Source organism: Neolamprologus brichardi, chromosome 12 (genome assembly GCF_056152115.1).
Source record: "Neolamprologus brichardi isolate AB-2024 chromosome 12, ASM5615211v1, whole genome shotgun sequence".
Classification (NCBI taxonomy): Eukaryota; Metazoa; Chordata; class Actinopteri; order Cichliformes; family Cichlidae; genus Neolamprologus; species Neolamprologus brichardi.
The window spans coordinates 18,289,388-18,309,737 of record NC_142115.1 but is presented as its reverse complement, the minus strand read 5'-3'; the positions used below and the strand labels follow the sequence as shown (position 1 = coordinate 18,309,737).

The 20,350-nt window shown below is 39.1% G+C and overlaps 1 protein-coding gene across 2 annotated transcripts in view; it reads right to left on the bottom strand.

The window, feature by feature from the left end:
- Window positions 1-20,350, bottom strand: part of edil3a (EGF like and discoidin domains 3a) — a 126,916-nt gene that overhangs the window by 65,198 nt on the left and 41,368 nt on the right. For both annotated transcript variants that reach the window (XM_006784125.2, XM_006784126.2), the window contains exon 3: window positions 20,173-20,301. In XM_006784125.2, coding sequence (XP_006784188.1) covers window positions 20,173-20,301 — 129 coding nt within the window. The remainder of the gene's footprint in view (window positions 1-20,172; window positions 20,302-20,350) is intronic.

Below are 20,350 nucleotides of genomic sequence, written 5' to 3'. Positions count from 1 at the left end.
CTTCCTCCATCATTTTTCATTAGTGTGTTTGACTCTATTGGCCCCTGTATTCTGGAAATAATTAATACTTCTCTTTATACTGGCTCAGTTCCCAGCTATTTTAAACAAGCTATTGTTGAACCAATATTAAAGAAACCAAATTTGGACCCATCTCTTCCAAGCAGTTACAGGCCAATATCAAAATTACCATTGGTGTCAAAGATCTTGGAAAAAACAGTTGCAGAACAACTTAACAACTTTTTGGAAAAGAACAATGTTCTGGACATTTTCCAGTCTGGTTTCCGCAAATTGCACTCTACTGAAACCGCTTTGCTTAAAGTGTCTAGTGACATTCTGATGGCAGCAGACTCTGGAGAGTACACCGTTCTGGTTATGTTGGATCTCAGCTCTGCTTTTGACACTGTTGATCACAACATCATGATAAATAGGCTGAAGGACTTGTTTGGGATTACTGGTGTTGTTTTAAAATGGTTTATGTCGTATCTATCTGAACGATCCTTTACTGTCTGTATAAATCATGTGCTGTCGGAAACATCAGTTCTGCCTTCTGGGGTACCTCAAGGATCTGTTTTAGGTCCTATTCTTTTTTTGCTGTATATACTCCCTCTAGGCCACATTATCAGACGTTACAATAATATTTCTTATCATCTCTATGCTGATGACATTCAGTTGTACTGTTCTTTCAAAGCTTCTGAGTTGTATAAATTGTCTTGTTTAAATAATTGTCTGTCAGAAATCAAACAATGGTTAAATGACAATTTCCTTCAGTTAAATGCAGATAAAACAGAAACTTTGATCATTGCACCTGATCACATGCTCTCAGAAATTAGGCAGCATATAAGTTTTTTAGACCCTTCATTTCAGTCGAGTCTCAGAAACTTAGGTGTTATATTTGACAGTTCAATGTCTCTTGAGAAACATTCTAAACAACTTGTCCGGAACTGTTTTTATCATCTAAGAAACATTTCTAAACTCAGACTACTGGTGTCAAAGGCAGAACTTGAGATGATTATTCATGCTTTTATTTCTTCTCGTTTGGATTATTGTAACGGTCTTTTTACGTGTCTTAACAAATCAGCTCTGGATCGCCTTCAGTCTGTACAGAATGCAGCGGCAAGACTTTTAACTGGTACAAATAAGAGGTCACACATTACTCCAGTTTTGGCTTCTCTTCATTGGTTGCCTGTAAATTTTAGGGTTCATTTTAAAATTTTAGTTGTAACTTTTAGAGCTCTGCACGGTGAAGCTCCCCAGTATATCTCTGACCTGTTGAAACCTCATGCTTCATCCCGAGCACTTAGGTCTTCAGGTCAGAGGCTACTGGTGGTCCCACGTACTAGGTTTAAAACACGTGGGGATCGGGCTTTTCAGGCACTGGCACCTAGGCTGTGGAACTCTCTGCCGTTGTCTTTACGCTGTCTAGACTCTACTGACTCCTTTAAAAAGCAGCTGAAGACATTTTTATACAAACGGGCTTTTAATTAATTTTAACTTGTATGTCTGATCTTATTGTAAAGCACTTTGTGATTTTTATCTGTGAAATGTGCTATATAAATAAATTTTACTTACTTACTTACTTAAAAACACATGCCAAACCAACAAAGGAATATCTGGATAGTCAAAAACAGATTCATCAAGCTTTACATGAAACTACTCTCACCTTGACAACACATTATTAGCAAAACATGAGCAAAAACATGCTTGTCAGAATGAAACAGATGAAGGTAAATGAAGTGAAAATCGAATATGTTTTATGTAAACTGTATAATCACATTACAATTATCAATCTTCAAAACCTCCAAAGGCAAGTCAGCTTTTATTTATTTAAATGAAGATAATCAAAAAACAGCAATTTTAGGCAGTTTTGACAATTACAAAAACACCAAAACTTATGATTATCATGATTATGATTATTACCCACTGAGGAAACAGTTACCCCTTTCATATCACATTAAACTAAAGGTTGGGTTTTTTTTTTTTTGGTTTTTTTTTTTGGGGGGGGGGGGGGGGGTGTTCTGGCACTATAAGCTCTATTCGCTGCTCTGTTTTTTTGTCATTGGCTTTCACTTGATGTCAAATCCATTCATTTTGACATTGGTAGTCTCATCCAGTGACCCATCTGTCTGTGTTCTGTGAGCCAATCAAGTCTCCAGCCTCTGTTCTTTAAATGAATTGTCTGTCACTGTCACTTTGTCTCTCATGCTGTCTGTCATGTATCCCTCCTCCTTCCCATCACCGCTTCATCCAGGTTATTCAGCGGGCCTCTTCCCATGTCTCCATTCGCCATTCAGCCTTTCGCTCACTACATAAGGGATTCTGTTTGATGTCATTTCTTATCACACCATAACCACCAAAAATATCTAAATTTCGCATGTTCATCTGTTTTCATCTCTTTATCAGTTTTTTTTCTACCAAATGCTGTCTCCTTTTTAAAGTTCAGTCTCTATTACCAGTTACAGAAAAGCTACTTTACTGTATAATCACTGCATTAACTGAATGCTGAATTGACTGATTCTTGATCTAATAAAAAAATGTAATTTTATGAAAAACTCAAAATATATAGCACAAACGTTGCTTCCTTGCAGCCCACAAGGTCTTGAACAGCATACCCTGCAAAGATCAGTGTGCACACAGGCACATCCACATCCACGGTTATTTCACAACTGCAATCACACCACTTAGAAATGTGATGCTGTTGCTACAAGTACATAGCTTGTTGCCACCAGTAGGTTCAATTATAGAGGTAAGCCAAATGGCTAGGCAATTCAAATAGCCTAGAGCACAACAATCCACAGAGAGAGGAAAACACAGCTAGTCCATCTTCGCGATTTGCTTTCCTTTTATGAAAGGCCATCAGCTCCTAGGAGATTAGCGTGGGGAAAGTGAGACTTGCCAATAAATCAGTTGGGAGAAAGGGGATTACTTTGGGGGATGCAGTTAATCCAACTGGTAGAAACTGGAGAAGAGAGGAAAAGGTAGGGATCGAGATGGTGAGAAAAAAGATTATTATGAAAGCAAAACAGGAAGCGATAAAATAAATAAATAAATAAGGTGCCAATAAATAAACTCGATTTACATGAATTGAACAGAGTCACGTGGTGGTTTGTCACTCACAGTTAGTCAAAGTCCACCATTCTACATTTTAAATGTTTCATTAAGGCCTGAATTTTGTAATCAGAACAATTTAACAAACTAGCATGTGTAGAATTAACTTAAATTTCAATTGGATTGAAAAAAAAATAAAGAATCCATCCATCCTCTATACATCCCTTTTTTTATTGAGATCTGTATTGTAGGGGCCTGGAACCAATCCCAGCTGACATTTAAAGATGTCATTAATTGTTTTCTATTTTTAGGCAATTAAATGTGAACCTGTATACTGACTTTCCAGCCAGACCAATGAAGCGTGTAAAGTTTCTATAGAGCCTGCACAAGACTGATTCAGCTAAGACTCTATTGAATGGTACTCCCTGGTAATTTATCATTATTTATTATTCATTTGTGTCTCTTTAAATTTGATATTTCTGATTTGTCAAAATTTCATCATTATTGCATCTCCAAAAGGTAAAATAAAAATAATAAATACAATTCCTTGGCCTTTGGTCACACCATCATCATGCTCTTGTCAATTCACTGGAACATCTTGCTCCCTGAAAAAAAAGCCAGACAATAAGGAAATAAGACTGGCTCCAAGTATTAAACTGACTATGGTGTGTCCAGGGAGCAGGATCAGGCCTGTATAAAGACGGTTGACCCAAACTCTGGGCTCCACTGGACTCTTCATCTACCCCTAGTACAGCCATTCACCATAACTAAACAGACCAACAACTCTGCTTTCAAGTGTATTTAATAGTAGAAATATGGGTCACATCTTGAAAATTAGGATTTCTAAAGCACTATTCACCACCCATGGTCTGGTGTCTTCTTTAATACGGTCCATGTGAAGCTTAATTTGCACAGCAGAATTATATTTAAATATGCTTCTAGTTTCCATTGGACTGTATCTAGAGGCTATGGCATCAGTATGTCCAAACAGCCCAAACAACAACTTAAATCACATAAATGATTGAAATAAACGCCTGCTAAAAGCCTTTAATCCTCTCTAACGTGTTAAGCCCCCTAACTTAATTAGCTGAATGAAAGGTAATGTCCCAGTAGTATTGCCCCTACATCACACCCACATCCTTCATTAAATTACAGTCAGATGTTGGGCAAGACTGGGTAAAGCCTTCTTTTATGCCCCTGCCAAGGCACTGTAAGCCACAGAACTGGAGGTTAGTCAAGACTTTGTTTTCATAAGGAGTTGTTTCACAGTGTTACGTCTTTGCATCTGGACATACGGCAATTTAGCTTACATGAAAAATTTCCCCAGGGGAAGATTCATCTCATCTTATCTGTTTTGTGTTACTGAGGCAGCAAATGCAAAAGTATTTGGTAAGCAAGCTGATCCTCTAGGCAAGAATGGAGCAGTGGTCTGACCTCTATGGTCCGTGATCGACAGCAATTAAGTGGATCACCGGTTGTTTATGCCTGCCACATGATTAACCCCTGACCTTGGACACCCATACTTTCTTGGAAGTAATCATGCTATTCGTAATAGTGGTTAGAGTTCCTCTGGGACAGGCTGCTGCTGATATCTTGTGATTCATAGCGGCGCTGCAAATGTTTGATCTGATACTGAAAATAGATTGCAATCGATGGGTGAAAAAAACTTAGAAACTTCCCAAAAAAACAAGCATATCACCAGTGTAGTAAAATACTAATGTCTTTAGTTAATGGGCTATGTACCAGTGAGGAAGTTACAAGAACAAGAATTTCATGTAATTATTTATAGTTTCCAACTCTTTCGACTAAAGAACATACAGCAGCAACAGTAGATTATGTTATCATTCAGTGGCAAAGGTAGTTTATGTGATATTATATACGGCGCAGGTCAAGCTAGAAGCACAGCACTACTTCAGTTTTGATAAGAACAACATATCTCATGCTGCTCTCCGGCACCCCTTTGTGACTGGTGTGCAATGGTCTTGCTTACTTCTTTTGTGAAAATACATGTATCCCATCTCCCACACAGTTGTTTTAATGTTATGCATCTGCTCATATCTCAGTGGAAAAAATAGCCTTTAAGTGCAGATTTAAGGCTTAGTTGTTATGCCAATTATAAAATCTAAATGCATGATATTATTTTTCTGCCTGCATTTCAGCCTAGAGGTCTTGATTAAATAAGCTTTAGCATATTCTCAGAAACATTATACATTTATGCACATATTGTAAATACAGTAGTTATGCAGAACTTTTTCTTTTTGTGAATTTTTTGGTGGAAACTTCGATAATCCTTTTGTGCCAACAGGTCCCCAGAAATGCATCTTTGTATATGGACCGTCATCTTTGGATTTTGGGTTTGCAAAGTCCCAGTCCGGTGAAATGTGTCTAGTCTATGCTACATGAAGCAAAGACAAGCCCTGTCTCTCCAAGTTGAGTCAGCGATAGAAGACAGAACAAGGAAGTGCCTGTCTCCACTGTCAGTCTGTGCTGTCAGTCTATCCTTTCCTTAGTCATGTGAAGTGACTATCACCACAAAAGGCAGAATTTCTATTAAGGGTCTGATGAAGTCAGTCAACCAGTTAAAAGAGAAACTTCATCCGATGCATCTGTGAAACGTGTAGTCACAGTAATATAGTTGAGATTCTGTTATTCGATTCTCAGCAGCATACCGATTTTATTGATGACTAAAAAACTTCTCATCTCATCCCAGCTTGTTTTCACAGTGGTGCACATGTGCCGTATGTATCAGGGGAGATGATGATGCATGAAGCTGTGAATGCAGGATTAAGAATAGTGTATTCCAAGGACATGCTTTTTGAAGTGGGATTAGCCTACTGAGAAGTTATTCACAGCAGCACTCCAGAAGCCCTGGAAAAGGTGTCTTAGGATGCACTGCTGAGGTTTAAGTATCTGAGAAGCAAAACACTCATCATTTTGAAGATATGCAGACTGGGGGGGCTCTGCCGAAGCTGGGATGTGCAGAATGTGAAGAGCCCTCAGCTTGGAGGAAGAATGACACTCAGAGTAAGGCCTTAAGTGTCATTTTAAGCTTACAGATGGAGCCTCCAGAGCAGATGTATGAAGGGAATACTGATGAAATTTGGAACAAAAGAGTCTGATCCACAAGCTCCTTGATGTTACTCAGGTACACTTGCTAGAATGCTTAAATGACATGAACGGAAAAGGTAAAAGGAGATGATGGGCAAAGAGGGAAAATCAGAAGAGACATCTACTCTTACAAGGCTACTTTCTGCTCTTATATCTACTTACAAGGTCACAAAAAATACTACAAAAGCTCTTAATACAGAACAAATAAAAATGAAGTGGGAACTGGTGATATCTACCTAACTGGACTACTATTATTGATTTCTTCAAAATCAATAAAACAACAGCCAATTTCTCTCCATGAAAAATATAAATTAATACATAAATAAAGGCAGCGTGTGGCATTATTGCAAAGTGGAAGCATTTAAGAATGACTGTAACTCAACCACGCAGTGTCAGACCACATAAAGTTACAGATGACGTTCACCGAATGGTGAGAGGAAATGTTGATGAAAGTGGTTAATGCTCTGCTGACTCAATAAGTTCCAAACCTCCTTTGGGATTAACATCAGCTGGGAGCTTCGTTGTGTAGTTTTCCATGGCTGTTCGTAAGCCGTACATCACCTTATCTCAGATGGTCTGGTGTAAAGCCACCGGTGGACTCTGGACCAGTGGAGCGACAATTCATGTTTCTCTGTCCATCAGTCTAAAAGACAAGTCTGGGTTTGGTGAATGCCAGGGAAAGGGTTATTTGCCTGACTGCATTGTGCAGATTGTAACATTTGGTGTATTAGAGATAATCCTATTGGGATGTTTTTCTAAGATTGGCCTGGAGCCCCTTAGTTCCAGTGAAAGGAAATCTTAATTCTTCAGCTTACCACAGCATTTTGGACAATCTCATGCTTTCAACTTTGTGGGAACAGTTTGGTGAAAGCCCTTTTCTGTTTGACTGTGCCCCAGTGTGCAAAGCAAAGTACATAAAAAGTGTGGTTGGATGAGTTTGGTGTAGAACTTGGCTACCCAATACGGAGCCCTAACCCTAACCTCATAAGAAAAATGTGATAAACTAGTAATGAGACTGTGAGCTAGGCTCTCTTGTCCAACATCAACTCTATATTATTGGCTATGAGTTTAGAATCATGGGTTATCCAAGCTCCTGTGGGTGCCCAGTCCTTTCGTCCACAGTGTATTTCTAAACCTAAAGTGATACGTAAGCTAGTACAACAACACAGGTCTGCTTTAAAAAACCAAAAATCATAACCAGCGGTAACAATTCACAGGAGCACAGGCAGCAAGACAAACAATCCAGATGGGGAGCAGGCAGAAGGTGAAGTCTACAAACTGACCGAATGTCATAGACAAAAAAATCACACTAGGGGAAAAAGATGTAAATATATTGACAAGCTTGTCAAACAGGACAACCTCACAGTACAGTTGAAGTTGGGGCCCCTGGGGTGAATGACTGACTGACTGACTGGACACACGATGTAACAACCAAATAGACAAAAGGTGCAGAAGAAAACACAGGTAAGACTAACCAAGGTGAGGGCAGACAACTTAAACTGAATGAAAACAACAATTCAAATCCTGACACAGGCTTGCTGACTGTGGTGAAGCAATTTTTCAGTTTCTTTAGTAATGGCTGTCACATCTGACAGTCAGTGAACAACGATGGTCAATGACAATGTCCGTTAGCCAAACCCTCTTGTTAACATCAGTGACAACCTCAATTCTTTAAGATATAAAGACAAATTAGTGTGCTGATTTCCAGCTCCACTGGAGTAGCTTTGAGAGATTACCAACTGCCACTCAGTTCATCCTGCCTAAAACAACTCCTCTCCCTTTGAGCTCCCTATCTGTTTTTTTAATTGGCTGCCCCTCTCCTGACAGTGCTTGTGAGCACTGTTGCTATGAAGGTGAGGAAAACAAAGTGTTAAGCCACTAAAACAGGATTCCTCTTTTTGTAATAGAAAATTGCAAATTTTCATATTCCTACAGTGCACACATGTATAAGCTATCTCACCCAGAATATAAGAATGGAGAGCACAAGCCGAGTAAGGCCATGGCCATAAAATTATTAGTGCATTGAGGCCCTTTGGCTCATTGAGATACTAGACATCCCGAGGCTTTGAGCATATATATTCCCCATTAACTGACAAATTTAGCTTTGCATAGTCGCATTTAACACATCTCAGATTTCTTACATATATATCAAACTAAAAAGTGTTCAGAAATGAAAAAGTAATTTCTTCCTCTTTGCTGAAGAAGCTGATTCAAGGTCAAAATGTATCTCTTATTTGCTGCTTTCAAAGAATTCAGCAGCATTGTATTACCCAACTTTTTATCTCACTGCAGTCATTAAAACTATATTTGAACCATTTCTGTCGCTATCTAAAATTTGGTCGGCCTTCTTTTTCAAATGTCAGGTCCATTCTGCTGTCCTACACGACACCAATTTCTTGGTGCGTGTCAGATCAAGTCCTATTTTCCTCGTGGTAGTGGCACAACATCCTATATCCCATGTACCCTCCATGTACACCGGTGGTGTTATTACTATTGTCATTACCCCACTTGGCTCCTTTAATGCAAATACACATTTCTTATTTTCTTTGCTTTTTGTTTTAAGATTAATCATGGATTATCATCATCATCATCATCATCATCATATGTCAAACTATTATTTTAATGGAAACATGACTGTTTTTGGCAAAGTTCTCAGTCATTAGTTATTGTGATATTTGAAAAATAAAACATGGCAAGAAAAATTTTAGATGATTACCAAACTCATCTGTGAATCATGCCTGTTCTAAATGTTGTGCCACTCTCTAAGGAAAACAATTGAAGCAGAATTAATGAACTGAGGACCTTGGATATAATACTATTATAACAGTGATTTTTTTTTAACTTACTTACTTTCTTACTTAATTATTCTTTGTTTGCTTTTTACATTGTAAAATAGAAAAAAGTCCAGTGAATGACCAACATCTACCTGGGTGAAATGAAAGCATTTATAAAATAGTGAAAGGCACTTCCAGCTTTGTGAATAAGTGCTTTCAGCAGAGAAATTTGACACTAATATTTTTGACTTATTTGAATTTTGACCCTTTTCTGACATAATTATGTCTCTAACACAACCATGATTGATTTACTAAAAAACATTACCACTGTCATTTATTCATTTAACATCATCAAAAAGAAATACATCACGATATCACCATGTTATAGTTTAAATGCTCCACATTCTCATGACCATGAATGTAATATCTTTTATGTGTCACACTGAATGAACTCCACCTGCAGGAAAATAACACTGACACTGATTTGGCCCACACTGACCATCCTGAAATAATGCAGCTCTAGTCAAGCACAACATTTATCAGTGTTTTGTTTGGGCTGGCACTGGCAGCCAAAAGCCCTGGGTAGAATGGAGTCTGACTATTTTCGCCATCTGGGATTTGGAATTGCATCTCTATTTATGCTTTGGCCAACCGCCAACATGGCCCATCTTTACTGCAGAGGCCAGGAGGCACCAACGCAGCTCAACTGACTGAGGGGGCCTCACACAATTAGGCCCTGGTAACAGCTCGTTCACTAACAACTCCTCTACAGGAACGATAAACCATGTGACTGCGTGCACAGCGCTACAAACAAAGAAAATAGAAATGCCCAAAACACCTTTGCAGCTTTACTCGTCTCATTATTTTTCACCTGTTTCTTTTCATAACATCCACAGATCACATTTCCAAGGCTGTTTTTTTTTGTAGTTCTGTTTCCTTCTTGACATTTTCTCATTTAATCTCAATGCACTAAGTTAAGAAAATACAGGCTCTGACAAACCCATCCTGAGCTTTTAAAGCAGTGAAATGCTCTATCAGTACTGTTAAAGGAGATGTAACCAACTGTAGGTCACCAGCAGATCTTCCAGGCTTCAGTTACCCTGGTAACCCTCTGATGTATTTACCACCTTGTCTTATATCAATCAGCAGCATCCTTTCCACTCATTGTTAGTCGCTTCAGTTATTCATCTGCACGTTGAGAAAAGTTTAACTCGGGACCTGCCAGCTTCACATCTTCTTCTCCTGTTGTCACATGAAGTTGAAGAATGTCACTGTGCATCGCGTCTTGTGTGGATGCCCCTGAAGGTCGGCAGATTTTGTAGATTCTTCAGCTTTTTATGTATTTACTATGTTTTGTTAAGTTGTAACTTCAGTTTTATTTAATGTACAGTTTGTTTTTGTACTGTCTGTACTGTTTCAAATACCAAATGTTTTTTGTTTTTTTTACTTTGTGAGTAATGCTTGTAAAAAGTGACATAAAGAACTGCCAAAGTGACAGGAAACACTAGAAGGTTATGTTTCTCTTACAGCACTGCACTTCAGGCCACTAGTCTGACCATTTTACAAAGCTTCACCTTCCTCAAGGCATCCTGTGCAATTATATTTTGTTTTAACAGCAATGTTATGCTGTGCTGTAATTTTGCTGGCAAAGCACCAGCTTGCTGACAAGGACAGGTCATTTTACTCAAAATATATTTCTACAGGCATTTTAATTTCAAAGGATCTGCAGAAGTGATTGCTCACTGAAGACATGTGGGGGAGGTGAGGTATCACAATTATATGATTTCAGGCCATGGTGCTAAATATGTATAGTATAAAAATGTCCATAAAACATAACAAGGATCAGGGGCCAAAAATATCTAGCGTCTAGCGCTATTCTATGTATTCAATAAACCTGAGGAAAAACAGCTGTCAGTTTGATCTACCACGCAGGCAACTCCACCTTAAAGGCTAAGTAAAATACTGGTGTCAGAGGCACAGAAAAAGCGCTCCTAAACACCTTGATTCTAGCTTGTTTCCCCAGCTTGTTATCCAAACTGCCCTCTGACAGAGGCGAGATAGGGTCAGCTCCTCCAGGAATGAAGAGACAGAGACAGCAGGATACCCAAGGAAATAGACATTTGAAGTACAAGGCTCATCTTTGGCCGGGTTTCCCTCTTTGTGAAAGCATGCCGACACACACCCACAACACACACACACAACAGAGTATAGACTCAATAAAAGCCAACCAGAAAGGTATATACATTTTTTATGCTTTTTTTTGTTGGCTCTTATTAGAGTATAGTTTACAAAACTGCAAAGTGTGTTACATGTGTTCCACTTCATGACTTGACCTGTCTACTATCTGCCTGTCTGTCTAATACTTATTGAGGATTCAGTCCACTAACAATGAAAAGTCCCCAAAGAATCATTCACTTTTACTATAAAGAGAAAAAGACAATAAAATAAAATCAAGTCATACAAACAAAAGGCTTTGGCAGTCAAAACATAGTCAATACATATTGATTTCTGGGCGCACATATACAAGAAATTCATTCACCCAGTTTATGAGAATCACTGCTCTTGTGTAGCAAAACTATCTTTCCACTCACCTACATGTTCTTTACAAACAGAGGACCCTTGAGGGAAACCAAAGGGAGACACAAATGGTATTAACCTTCAACAAAGTAGCGTTATAAAACTGAGACTTAAATTAGATGCACCGTCAGGAGTTACCCAAAGAATGGTGAAAATAGCTTCTACTACAAAAGCATTAATGTGTATGTAAAGACGGTTGCATCACATAAAACGATGCCCTACTCGTGTTCAATGTCCTGCAAAATACAAATGAAGGGGAGTAGTTTTGTCACTATCACTGGTGTTACTGTTATTACAGCGATGAAGACACAAATGGGTTTTGGTTTTATCACGCGCACACACATGTAATGAACTGTGCAGCTCCCATAGACTATCTATAGACTAGATTAACTCCAAAAACCCATACAGGGAGTGATTCCTTTGGAGAGCCCACGGTTAGCTCAGACATCTACTCATTTCATTTTCATTTCACAGAGTAAAGACCTTTTTCTTTTCTAAATGTCTCAATCTTTTCAACCAAACCCTGTGCGTAGGGCTTGGAAGCAAATCTGCTGTACGTAACAACCATCAATTGCTCAATCATGGTGCACCATTGTGGAATATTACTGTTGAGTTACAATACTCACACTGTAGCCCAAAAACAGTAATGGAAGAGAATGTGTGTATTTATTTATTGTAAAAGCTGGAATAGCACCAATGCAAAATGACAGAAGAATGTAAACTCACAAATGCTGTTGTTAAGTTAGAGGTGGAAAAACTGAAACACTGAAACAAATGTACACATGTAAATTCTTATTAACCTATGAATCCTCTCAATTATTATTCCTACAGCTTTTTTCCAAATTGTTATTTGGAACCAGAAAGCAAATAAAAACTGTCAGTAACACACACACTACTCAAACTGGGTGAGAGTTTCCACCAACTCTGGATTTGACTGAAGCCTCCTCACATGCCAAGTGTAACCTCATTATAAAGCAGGAGACGAATCCCTTATCTCAACAGTGGAAATAATCACACATCTGTCAAGTAAGCTAGTGTTGGTTATATTACAAAAATGACACACATCTGCTTCTAGTACGCCATTTACACAGAAACCCCAAGAGTGGCTTATTCACCAGGAGCCCATCAGCCACTCTGAAGAAGCCACTGTCACACTCAGCAAGTCCAAGAGATCCAGTCTGCTACAGACAACACACACACACACACTCTCATGGTTCCATCATTTCAGGACATTACACTAACTTACAGTCATATTCTGGAGACTTAGCCTATCCATAAGCAGTTCCCTGATGCTAACAATAACCTAAAAATAAAACTACCCAATCCTTAAACCAAGTCCTAATGAGTTTGATTATAAGTATTTGCCTTTTAAACTCTAAAAGTAAAGCAAATGCCACAATGGGATTATGTAAAACACATTTATGCCGCTAAACACACGCACTACTTGTGTATGGCATGCTAACATAAAAACTGTATTTTATTCTTTGGTTTATTTTTCCTTTACTGATTGCTTCCCTCCCTCGAGAACAATATAGTGGACGCAGGTAGGACGATACAGACATTCTCTTTTGCTTTCAAATTTCATACAATCTACCATTTTAGATGTTCATCTGTATTTATTCACACAGAAGAAAAAGAACATAGAAGGCATCACAATGTTGGATTTACTGACACCAGTTATTGAAGTCTGTAAAGAGGAATTCTACTGTTTGATGCTTAAAGGGAAAAAAAAAGACCAAATGTGCAGTAAGCCGAAACAAAACGACTGCTGGCCCACAGGCAGGGCAATCTTTTTATTTTGATCTACAGGCACGCTCTCTGCTGATCATCGGCGTCTGTCAGTTTGGCTCTGCGCTTGTGGTCACTTCTTTGAATGTCTGCTGGACTTACAGACCCTTCCCCCAGGATCCTCTACACTCATCTCGGCCTGTAAACGCAGCTTTCCAGCCACAGACTGTGAGCAGTGGGTGGGCTGTGAGACTGAATGTAATGTTGAGACGGTGTCAGGAAATGGCAGCGTTTCCCACACAGCTCTGTATCGCAGCAATCTAACAACAGGGAGAAGCTCGAAGCTGGAGGTGTTCACAGTGGTTCTGAGGCCACTTTGCAGTGGTAGGACACATTGTTTTTGAGATCTTTGATACAATGATGAATTTGGGAAGACAGAAAAACGTAACTTTATTGGCGTATTGACAAGCAGACTGGAATAAAGCGACACAAATGTCTTGCCTTCGTCCTTTGAACACATATACAAGTTTTAGTGAGAAAAAACAAAGTGGTGCTACAAGTTAGTCATGCTAATTTATTCATATAAAAATAACTGCAGTGCAGATTAGCATAATTTCAGTGAAATTGTTGTAACACTGAGGCTGTTAAGACGAAACCAATTTATAGCTACAAGTACAGACCTCGGGCACTGTGACTAAATCCATGCCTCTGTTTATTTTGAAAACAGATGAACTTTCTATGGACAAAGTACTTTTTCAACAAACTTTTTCACTGACTTAAGTTGCACTTAAATCTGTCATAATCCATTTAACTAAGCCTGCCCTGAAAACACTTTTTTTTTTAGACTTGAAGTGCAAATCTGCCCTTAAACATAATTCAGCTATACTGCTTATATGATCTAAGACAGTAAGTGGATTTCTGCATGCGACCGACTTTCCCCTGGAGCGATAAACAAAATAGAAACTGTACTTTGTGAAGCTGGTTTTGTGGACGCAGAGACAATTTGGAGCATCATTTGCTGGAAATATGGGCCTATTTGCTGGTTAGAAGTGTTTCTATTTGATAAAAGAAAATCCACTGTGGACAAAAAACATACGCACGGTCCACGTGTTCGACACTCGTACCTCTCCCGGGAGTCCCAGCAGTGACTGCGTTAACATTATTGATGAGGTGTAAAGCCCAAGCATATGTATCATATTAATGATGTGATGCTTGCTCAAAACTTGAATAAAAGTTTTCTTTTATTTGAATAAAACATGTGTGTGAGCATCTAGCAACTTTGACATGCAGCGCTAAAGAGGCAGGGATCAAACCGCTAACCTTCTGATTATTAGACAGCCTTTTCTACCTCCTGAGCCACAGCTGGCTGATCCTTTTTATCCCAATATCTCTTAAAAAAACATTATGCTGGTTGTTTAATCCTGAGTGTGATGCTCAGGTTGTGTTTATCATTTAAACACAGCCACAAAAGGCTAAGGAAGTCTTCGTGTGTCATTCTGATGTTTGCTGAAGTCACTTTAATAGTGCAGCTTCACAATTTGAAGGAGATAACAGCTGCTTCAATCTTGGCGAGAGCCCACCAGACCTGCTCTGCCTCACTTTACTGTACTCTCTCGGTGCTCTCTACAGGAGGCTTTCTATTTTCCTCTCTCTGCCATCACAAAATGCTGTAGATGTGCAGTTACAGGCTCACCTCCCGCGATGCCAAGGCAGGTAACTGGAGTGCTGCTAAGGTGAAGGGGTGCTGTGCTGTAGCTGACAAGCACAAGCTGTTGTTGTAGTCAAATAACCACTGTCATTTACTCATTCATGCTGCCTCGGGTTTTAGTGCTGTTATCTTAGGCAGTAAATTGAGCACAAAAAAAACAGACAAGGGTGGAAAAGTCACTTCTTCGTTTTTCTTTTTAGAAAATCAAATCGGAAAGGTGGAGAGTCTGAGGACAGACACGCAAGAATCACACAACAAACGAATAAGTAATGATCTCCGGATGCCTCCTTACTCGCTCTGAAATACACTAATCAGGTCAATAAATAGGCTACGAGACATACCATGCAGAGGGAGTTATGGAGTCTCTTTTTTTCTTCATGTGCTGATGAAAGTCAGTCTTCGTTCAGCCCCCAGGTGAACTAACTAACAGTAATTGTTCCCTGCGGCTTTACATCAGGCCACAGCCATAAACAGTGGCTGATTATTTTGTGGCAAGAGGTTTGTGAGGTGGCGGGTCTAGGATTATAGGAATACGATACATGAACAAATAAAGGGGTTGAATAAAAATAACTAAAGCTTTTCACAATTTTTTCCACCAATCAATCCGGATCTGTTGGTGTCTTATAGAAAGACAGGAAAGAAAGCCAAAGAAACATATTGATCCACGAGCACGAGGTGGCAACTATTGAAAGGACCTGCAGGCTATGAAAGATTGGAGGAAGATCGAATGAGAAAGAGAGCACTTTAGCTAAGAGACAGTTTAGCCCAATTAATCTGTTAATTGTTTTATCTTTCTTTTTTAAACAGGGTCTTTATTCAGTACATTTCTGCTTGAAAAGCACTTTATCTACTGCCTTTAACTTTGGAAAGCAGGCATCACTGCATCACATCAAATGATTGTTTTAGTAAACTAAACATGTTACGCATGACTTTATCACAACTTTCTTAGAGCAGGAATAAAAATGCCTACAGTTTATACAACATTTGTCCTTGACAGACTGAGAACGTGTGCTCTAAAAATGATCTGCAACCTCATGACGTCTGAGGCAATCAGTCCCAATCTTCACACTGTGACAGCTCATTACGGCGCTTGGCTACTTGCCCAATAAGGCTGCATTTGTTCTCCTGTCACCACAGGGACATGACGCCACACTATCTGAAAGATGAATGACTTTGTGATGATAATGACTATAATAATAAAAGCAATGACACTAACCAAAGGAAAGCCACGGCTTTCAGACGAGATTGAGACAGACTAAGAATTGCTTTAAAACCCAACCTAATGCAATCACAATAAAATTCACCTCATCTTTGACAGGCCAGAGACAAAATACTCTATCTTTTACTTTCATATGACGTGGCTGAGAGAAATCAAGCTTGTCAAACTTTGTGTTAACTGCACAGTTAGTGTGCCAGCACGCTGTCATCACCTTCAGCAGTGATACTTGAACATCTGACCTGAATGTGAAAATCTCATCACCTCGGGAAGAGTTGAAAACATCTAAGTTCTAAAAATAAGAAATGTAATTAAAAAAAAAAAAAAAGCAAATTTGTCTGAAAAAACTTGGAGTTGCCTCTGTGCAACTATTTCTCATCCTTTTTTGGTCATAATAAATAAAACAATACTTTATTTTAGTCATTAGAAATCCACAAAGGAGGCTTATCTAGGATATGCTCATTGGCTGCAGACTTGTGACTTAGAACCAATGAGTGTGCAGATTGACCCCTCATCCTTGCATCCAGTTTCAAAACGCCAACGACTGTGAAAATGCTTTTCTCAAGGCTTCAAAATGGGACAAACCAAATGTCACAAGTGATAAAAGCTGTCACTGCTAACATTTAGCATGTAGAGATAGTTTCCAAAGAGCACCCACTCTTTACGCTACGTGCACTGCAATGTTTCTGCCACAAAAACTGTTGAGCCCAGTGGCTGCGAGAAGAAGTGTGGGGGGCATAACACTGAATAATGCAACCTAATCACCTCGTTATGAAGCCGTGTGGCACAAACAGAATAACCGCACAAAGAGAAAAGCTACAACGGCAAGAAAGCACTAAAAGGTTAACTACATTTTCATACAATAATGGATGACTTAGCCTACCATAATTAATTTCCTTTTTTTAATATGTAATCAACAGTAACAGCAGACTAATACGATATGTCAGCTTAACAGTAGCTTTAAATTAAAACTTCTGTCTATTAAAATATCCCCTGTGCTTAGGCAAAGGTAATACAATCAATTTATTTTATTATCGCTTTATAGCTATCTACCAAACTAGTGACTAGGGGATCTCCCATCTGTTCATCTTTCCTTAACTGCTAGTACAATTTACAGTCAAGACTCTGGCTACAACCTAGACGGGTCACCGGTCGATCATGGGTCAACACAGAGACACAGACAAACGTTTAGTCTCATATCCACACCTAACAATTAATCTAGCATGTCTTTGAACTGGCTGAGGGCAAACTTAACTCAACATAATAAGTCACCGGTTAACCAGGAGGTTTGGAACCAATAACCTTTTTTCTCTTAACCAGTGAACTAACCCAGTATCAAATACTGCATTTTTCCCCTTCACTACATTAACTGTGAATAAAACTGTCCACCAGTAATGAAACTGTTTCATACATTTTCCAAATTGTGAAGGTGCACAATATGCCTTTCAGCTTATCGTGCATTAAAGCCAGTATCTTACCATTATTAAGCCAGCTAAACTGTCATTATACATGTCACTTTATAATTTAATTGCAGGAATTACCCAGAAACAGATTTGCTTATTAATGTCTCCCTCCTGTCTCTCTCACGACTCTCTGCCATTCAGACGATGTCCATGAGTAAAATTGGCAGACTTTAATGTGTATTCAGACTGTATCGAATCAGTTTCCCACCACCCCAGGGCATAATAGGAAACAATAACTGAATTATGACATGAATGATAGCCAATTGCTCACAGTTCAGGCTGGAGACAAACTCGATGACATAACATTGATCTACTGACTCCTTCTATTTCCTTTTCTGTTTTATGCCTGACACTGACCAGTGCAGCATAAAAAACAATTTCTTTTATGAGTTAAAAAAAACCCACATTTCTGTCTTTTTTAACCTTGGCGCACATCTTTTGTTAGGCGTTGGTTAACATCTCTCCATGCTCTCTCTCTCTCTCTCTATACAAATCCTCTCTCTTACAAACTAAGAAGGAGCCATCACGCCACACGGTTTGCACCATGATACATTAAAGCCATTACTTACAAGCACACCGGCAGTGAAGGACAACTGTGTTATGCAGGCTAATACAATGCTCAGCCAAGCACACGCAGAGGCAAGAAAGCCACAGAACTTGGCCTATATATCATACTGCGGGATTTAGCAAGATTTTGGCACACACAGAGAAAGCTATATGCTACGTCTAAATCACGGGAGTCAATCGAAAAGTGAAAATGTAAAGGTCTGCATTAATTGTCTGCTGATACAATTATTATGTCCATCAATTTATTTTCTTTTGCTTATACAATTTAGGGTCACAATTGTGCTGGTGCTAATCCCAGCTGCTATAGGACAATAGTTGGGGTACATGGTAGACAGGCTGTCAACCTACTGACGGCTAACAGAGAGACAGAAAGACATTCACAGATACATTAAGTTTAGAATCATCAATCAGCCTAATGCACATTTATTTGTACTAATTCGTTTGTACCCCTCAGGTATAAAAAGCCGATGGGGTATTGTCACCCTGCCTGAGGGGCAGGTAGGAGAACGAGAACGAAGTGAGTGAAATAGTTTCAAATTGACACAACTGTGCATCTACAAAAACATCTCGAATGTGGAAAAATCTCAGTGACCTCAGACTCAGGGACAAGAGGTAAGGGTTTCTGAAAATCTTGTGAGTGCGATAACTCAAGTAGGACGTCACCTGGGATTTTTTAAAATTGATACGATTGATGCATCTCCTAAAAATCTCAGACAAGTGTGAATCCTCACTCAGAGTGACTGAGTTCAAGGTCGGAGGTCAATGTTTCTGAAAATTACCTTTCTAACTAACACAATAGGCACATCTACCAGGAGGCTGAGGGGTAGTACCCGTGGCCACTAGTTTTATTGTTTGAAAATATTTAGTTTTAGTTCTGTTTTTATTTAGTTTAACAAAATTTCTTTTTCTAGGTTTTTAGTTTATTCTTTGTGGGTTCTGTCCTCCAAGGTTAACTAGGAATAAACTTAAACAAAACGTAATAATGCTTCACAGAAGGGCCTTAGCTGGCCATTTGCTTTAAACTCAGGACCTTCTTGCTGTGAGGCAACGGTGCTAACCAACACACCACCATGCTACCTCACATTTGTATGACTTTTCATTTTCAAATAAATAGTCTAATTTGCTCAGCTTAAGCGGTCCTGTTTAATAACAGACTATTTTTGTAAGAGCAGCTACAAGTATTATTAACATTTTTGTTATTAAATTGACTGCAAAAACTGCTGAGGCTACTAAGAATACTTAAAGTGAAACAGACTCATTCTGTCAGAACAGATATTGGATCTAAACAATAGCTGAATGAAGCTTTGAAACGTGAATTGATGCATGTTGCTGTTCAACGAAAAATAATTATATATCTGACTTGCCACCGTTTTGTTTCTTTTTTAAAATGTGGGCCAGGAACACACTCACACAGTTGCATTGTATGACAGTCAGTTACATGCTCGTTCTCAATAATAGCTTAAGGATTAATAGTGTTGGTCACACCCAAATGTGCTTGTACCCCATGATTGCAGTCATTACCCTTGTCCCCATATTCCAGGTGCTAGTTTAAGAGTTCAAAAGGTCAGTTCCTAAGACAGCATAAATTGTGCATGGGATGAGAACAGTGTTCCCAGTCTAACATACTGTCGAGAGTTATCTCACAGGCAGCACAAACCCTCTGACACCAACCTTTATTAAGAGCATGCTCAACAAAAGGAAGCAAGCTCAGCGCTTCCTTTCTCTCCTGAACTCACTATCATTTTGCTGAACTCGTCCTTTCACCAGGAATGTACTTTTTGTCAGCTTTTCAACATCTGGTCACTGCTCAAGGTTATTATTTGACTCCTGTTAGAAAATCGTTGTGATCAAACAGACCAATCATTCTTCCTGGTAATGCCATAAAGGAGACACAGAGGCCTTGCAAACCTTTTGACTTTATATTAAGTTCCGTAATCGTTCGAGACACTTTAAATAAGGGACAGGGAAGAGGCTGGTCCAACTTACTGTGTTGGCAGTGAACTCCACTGAAACCTGGTAGACACTTGCACACATAACCAATGAAGGTATCACCCCTGTAGGTCTCACTGATCTCACACGTTCCTCTGTTGTGGCAAGGGTTTGGATGGCAAGGACCTGCACAGAAAAAAGAAGAAAACAGACATCGATGATGGGGGTGGCTTTT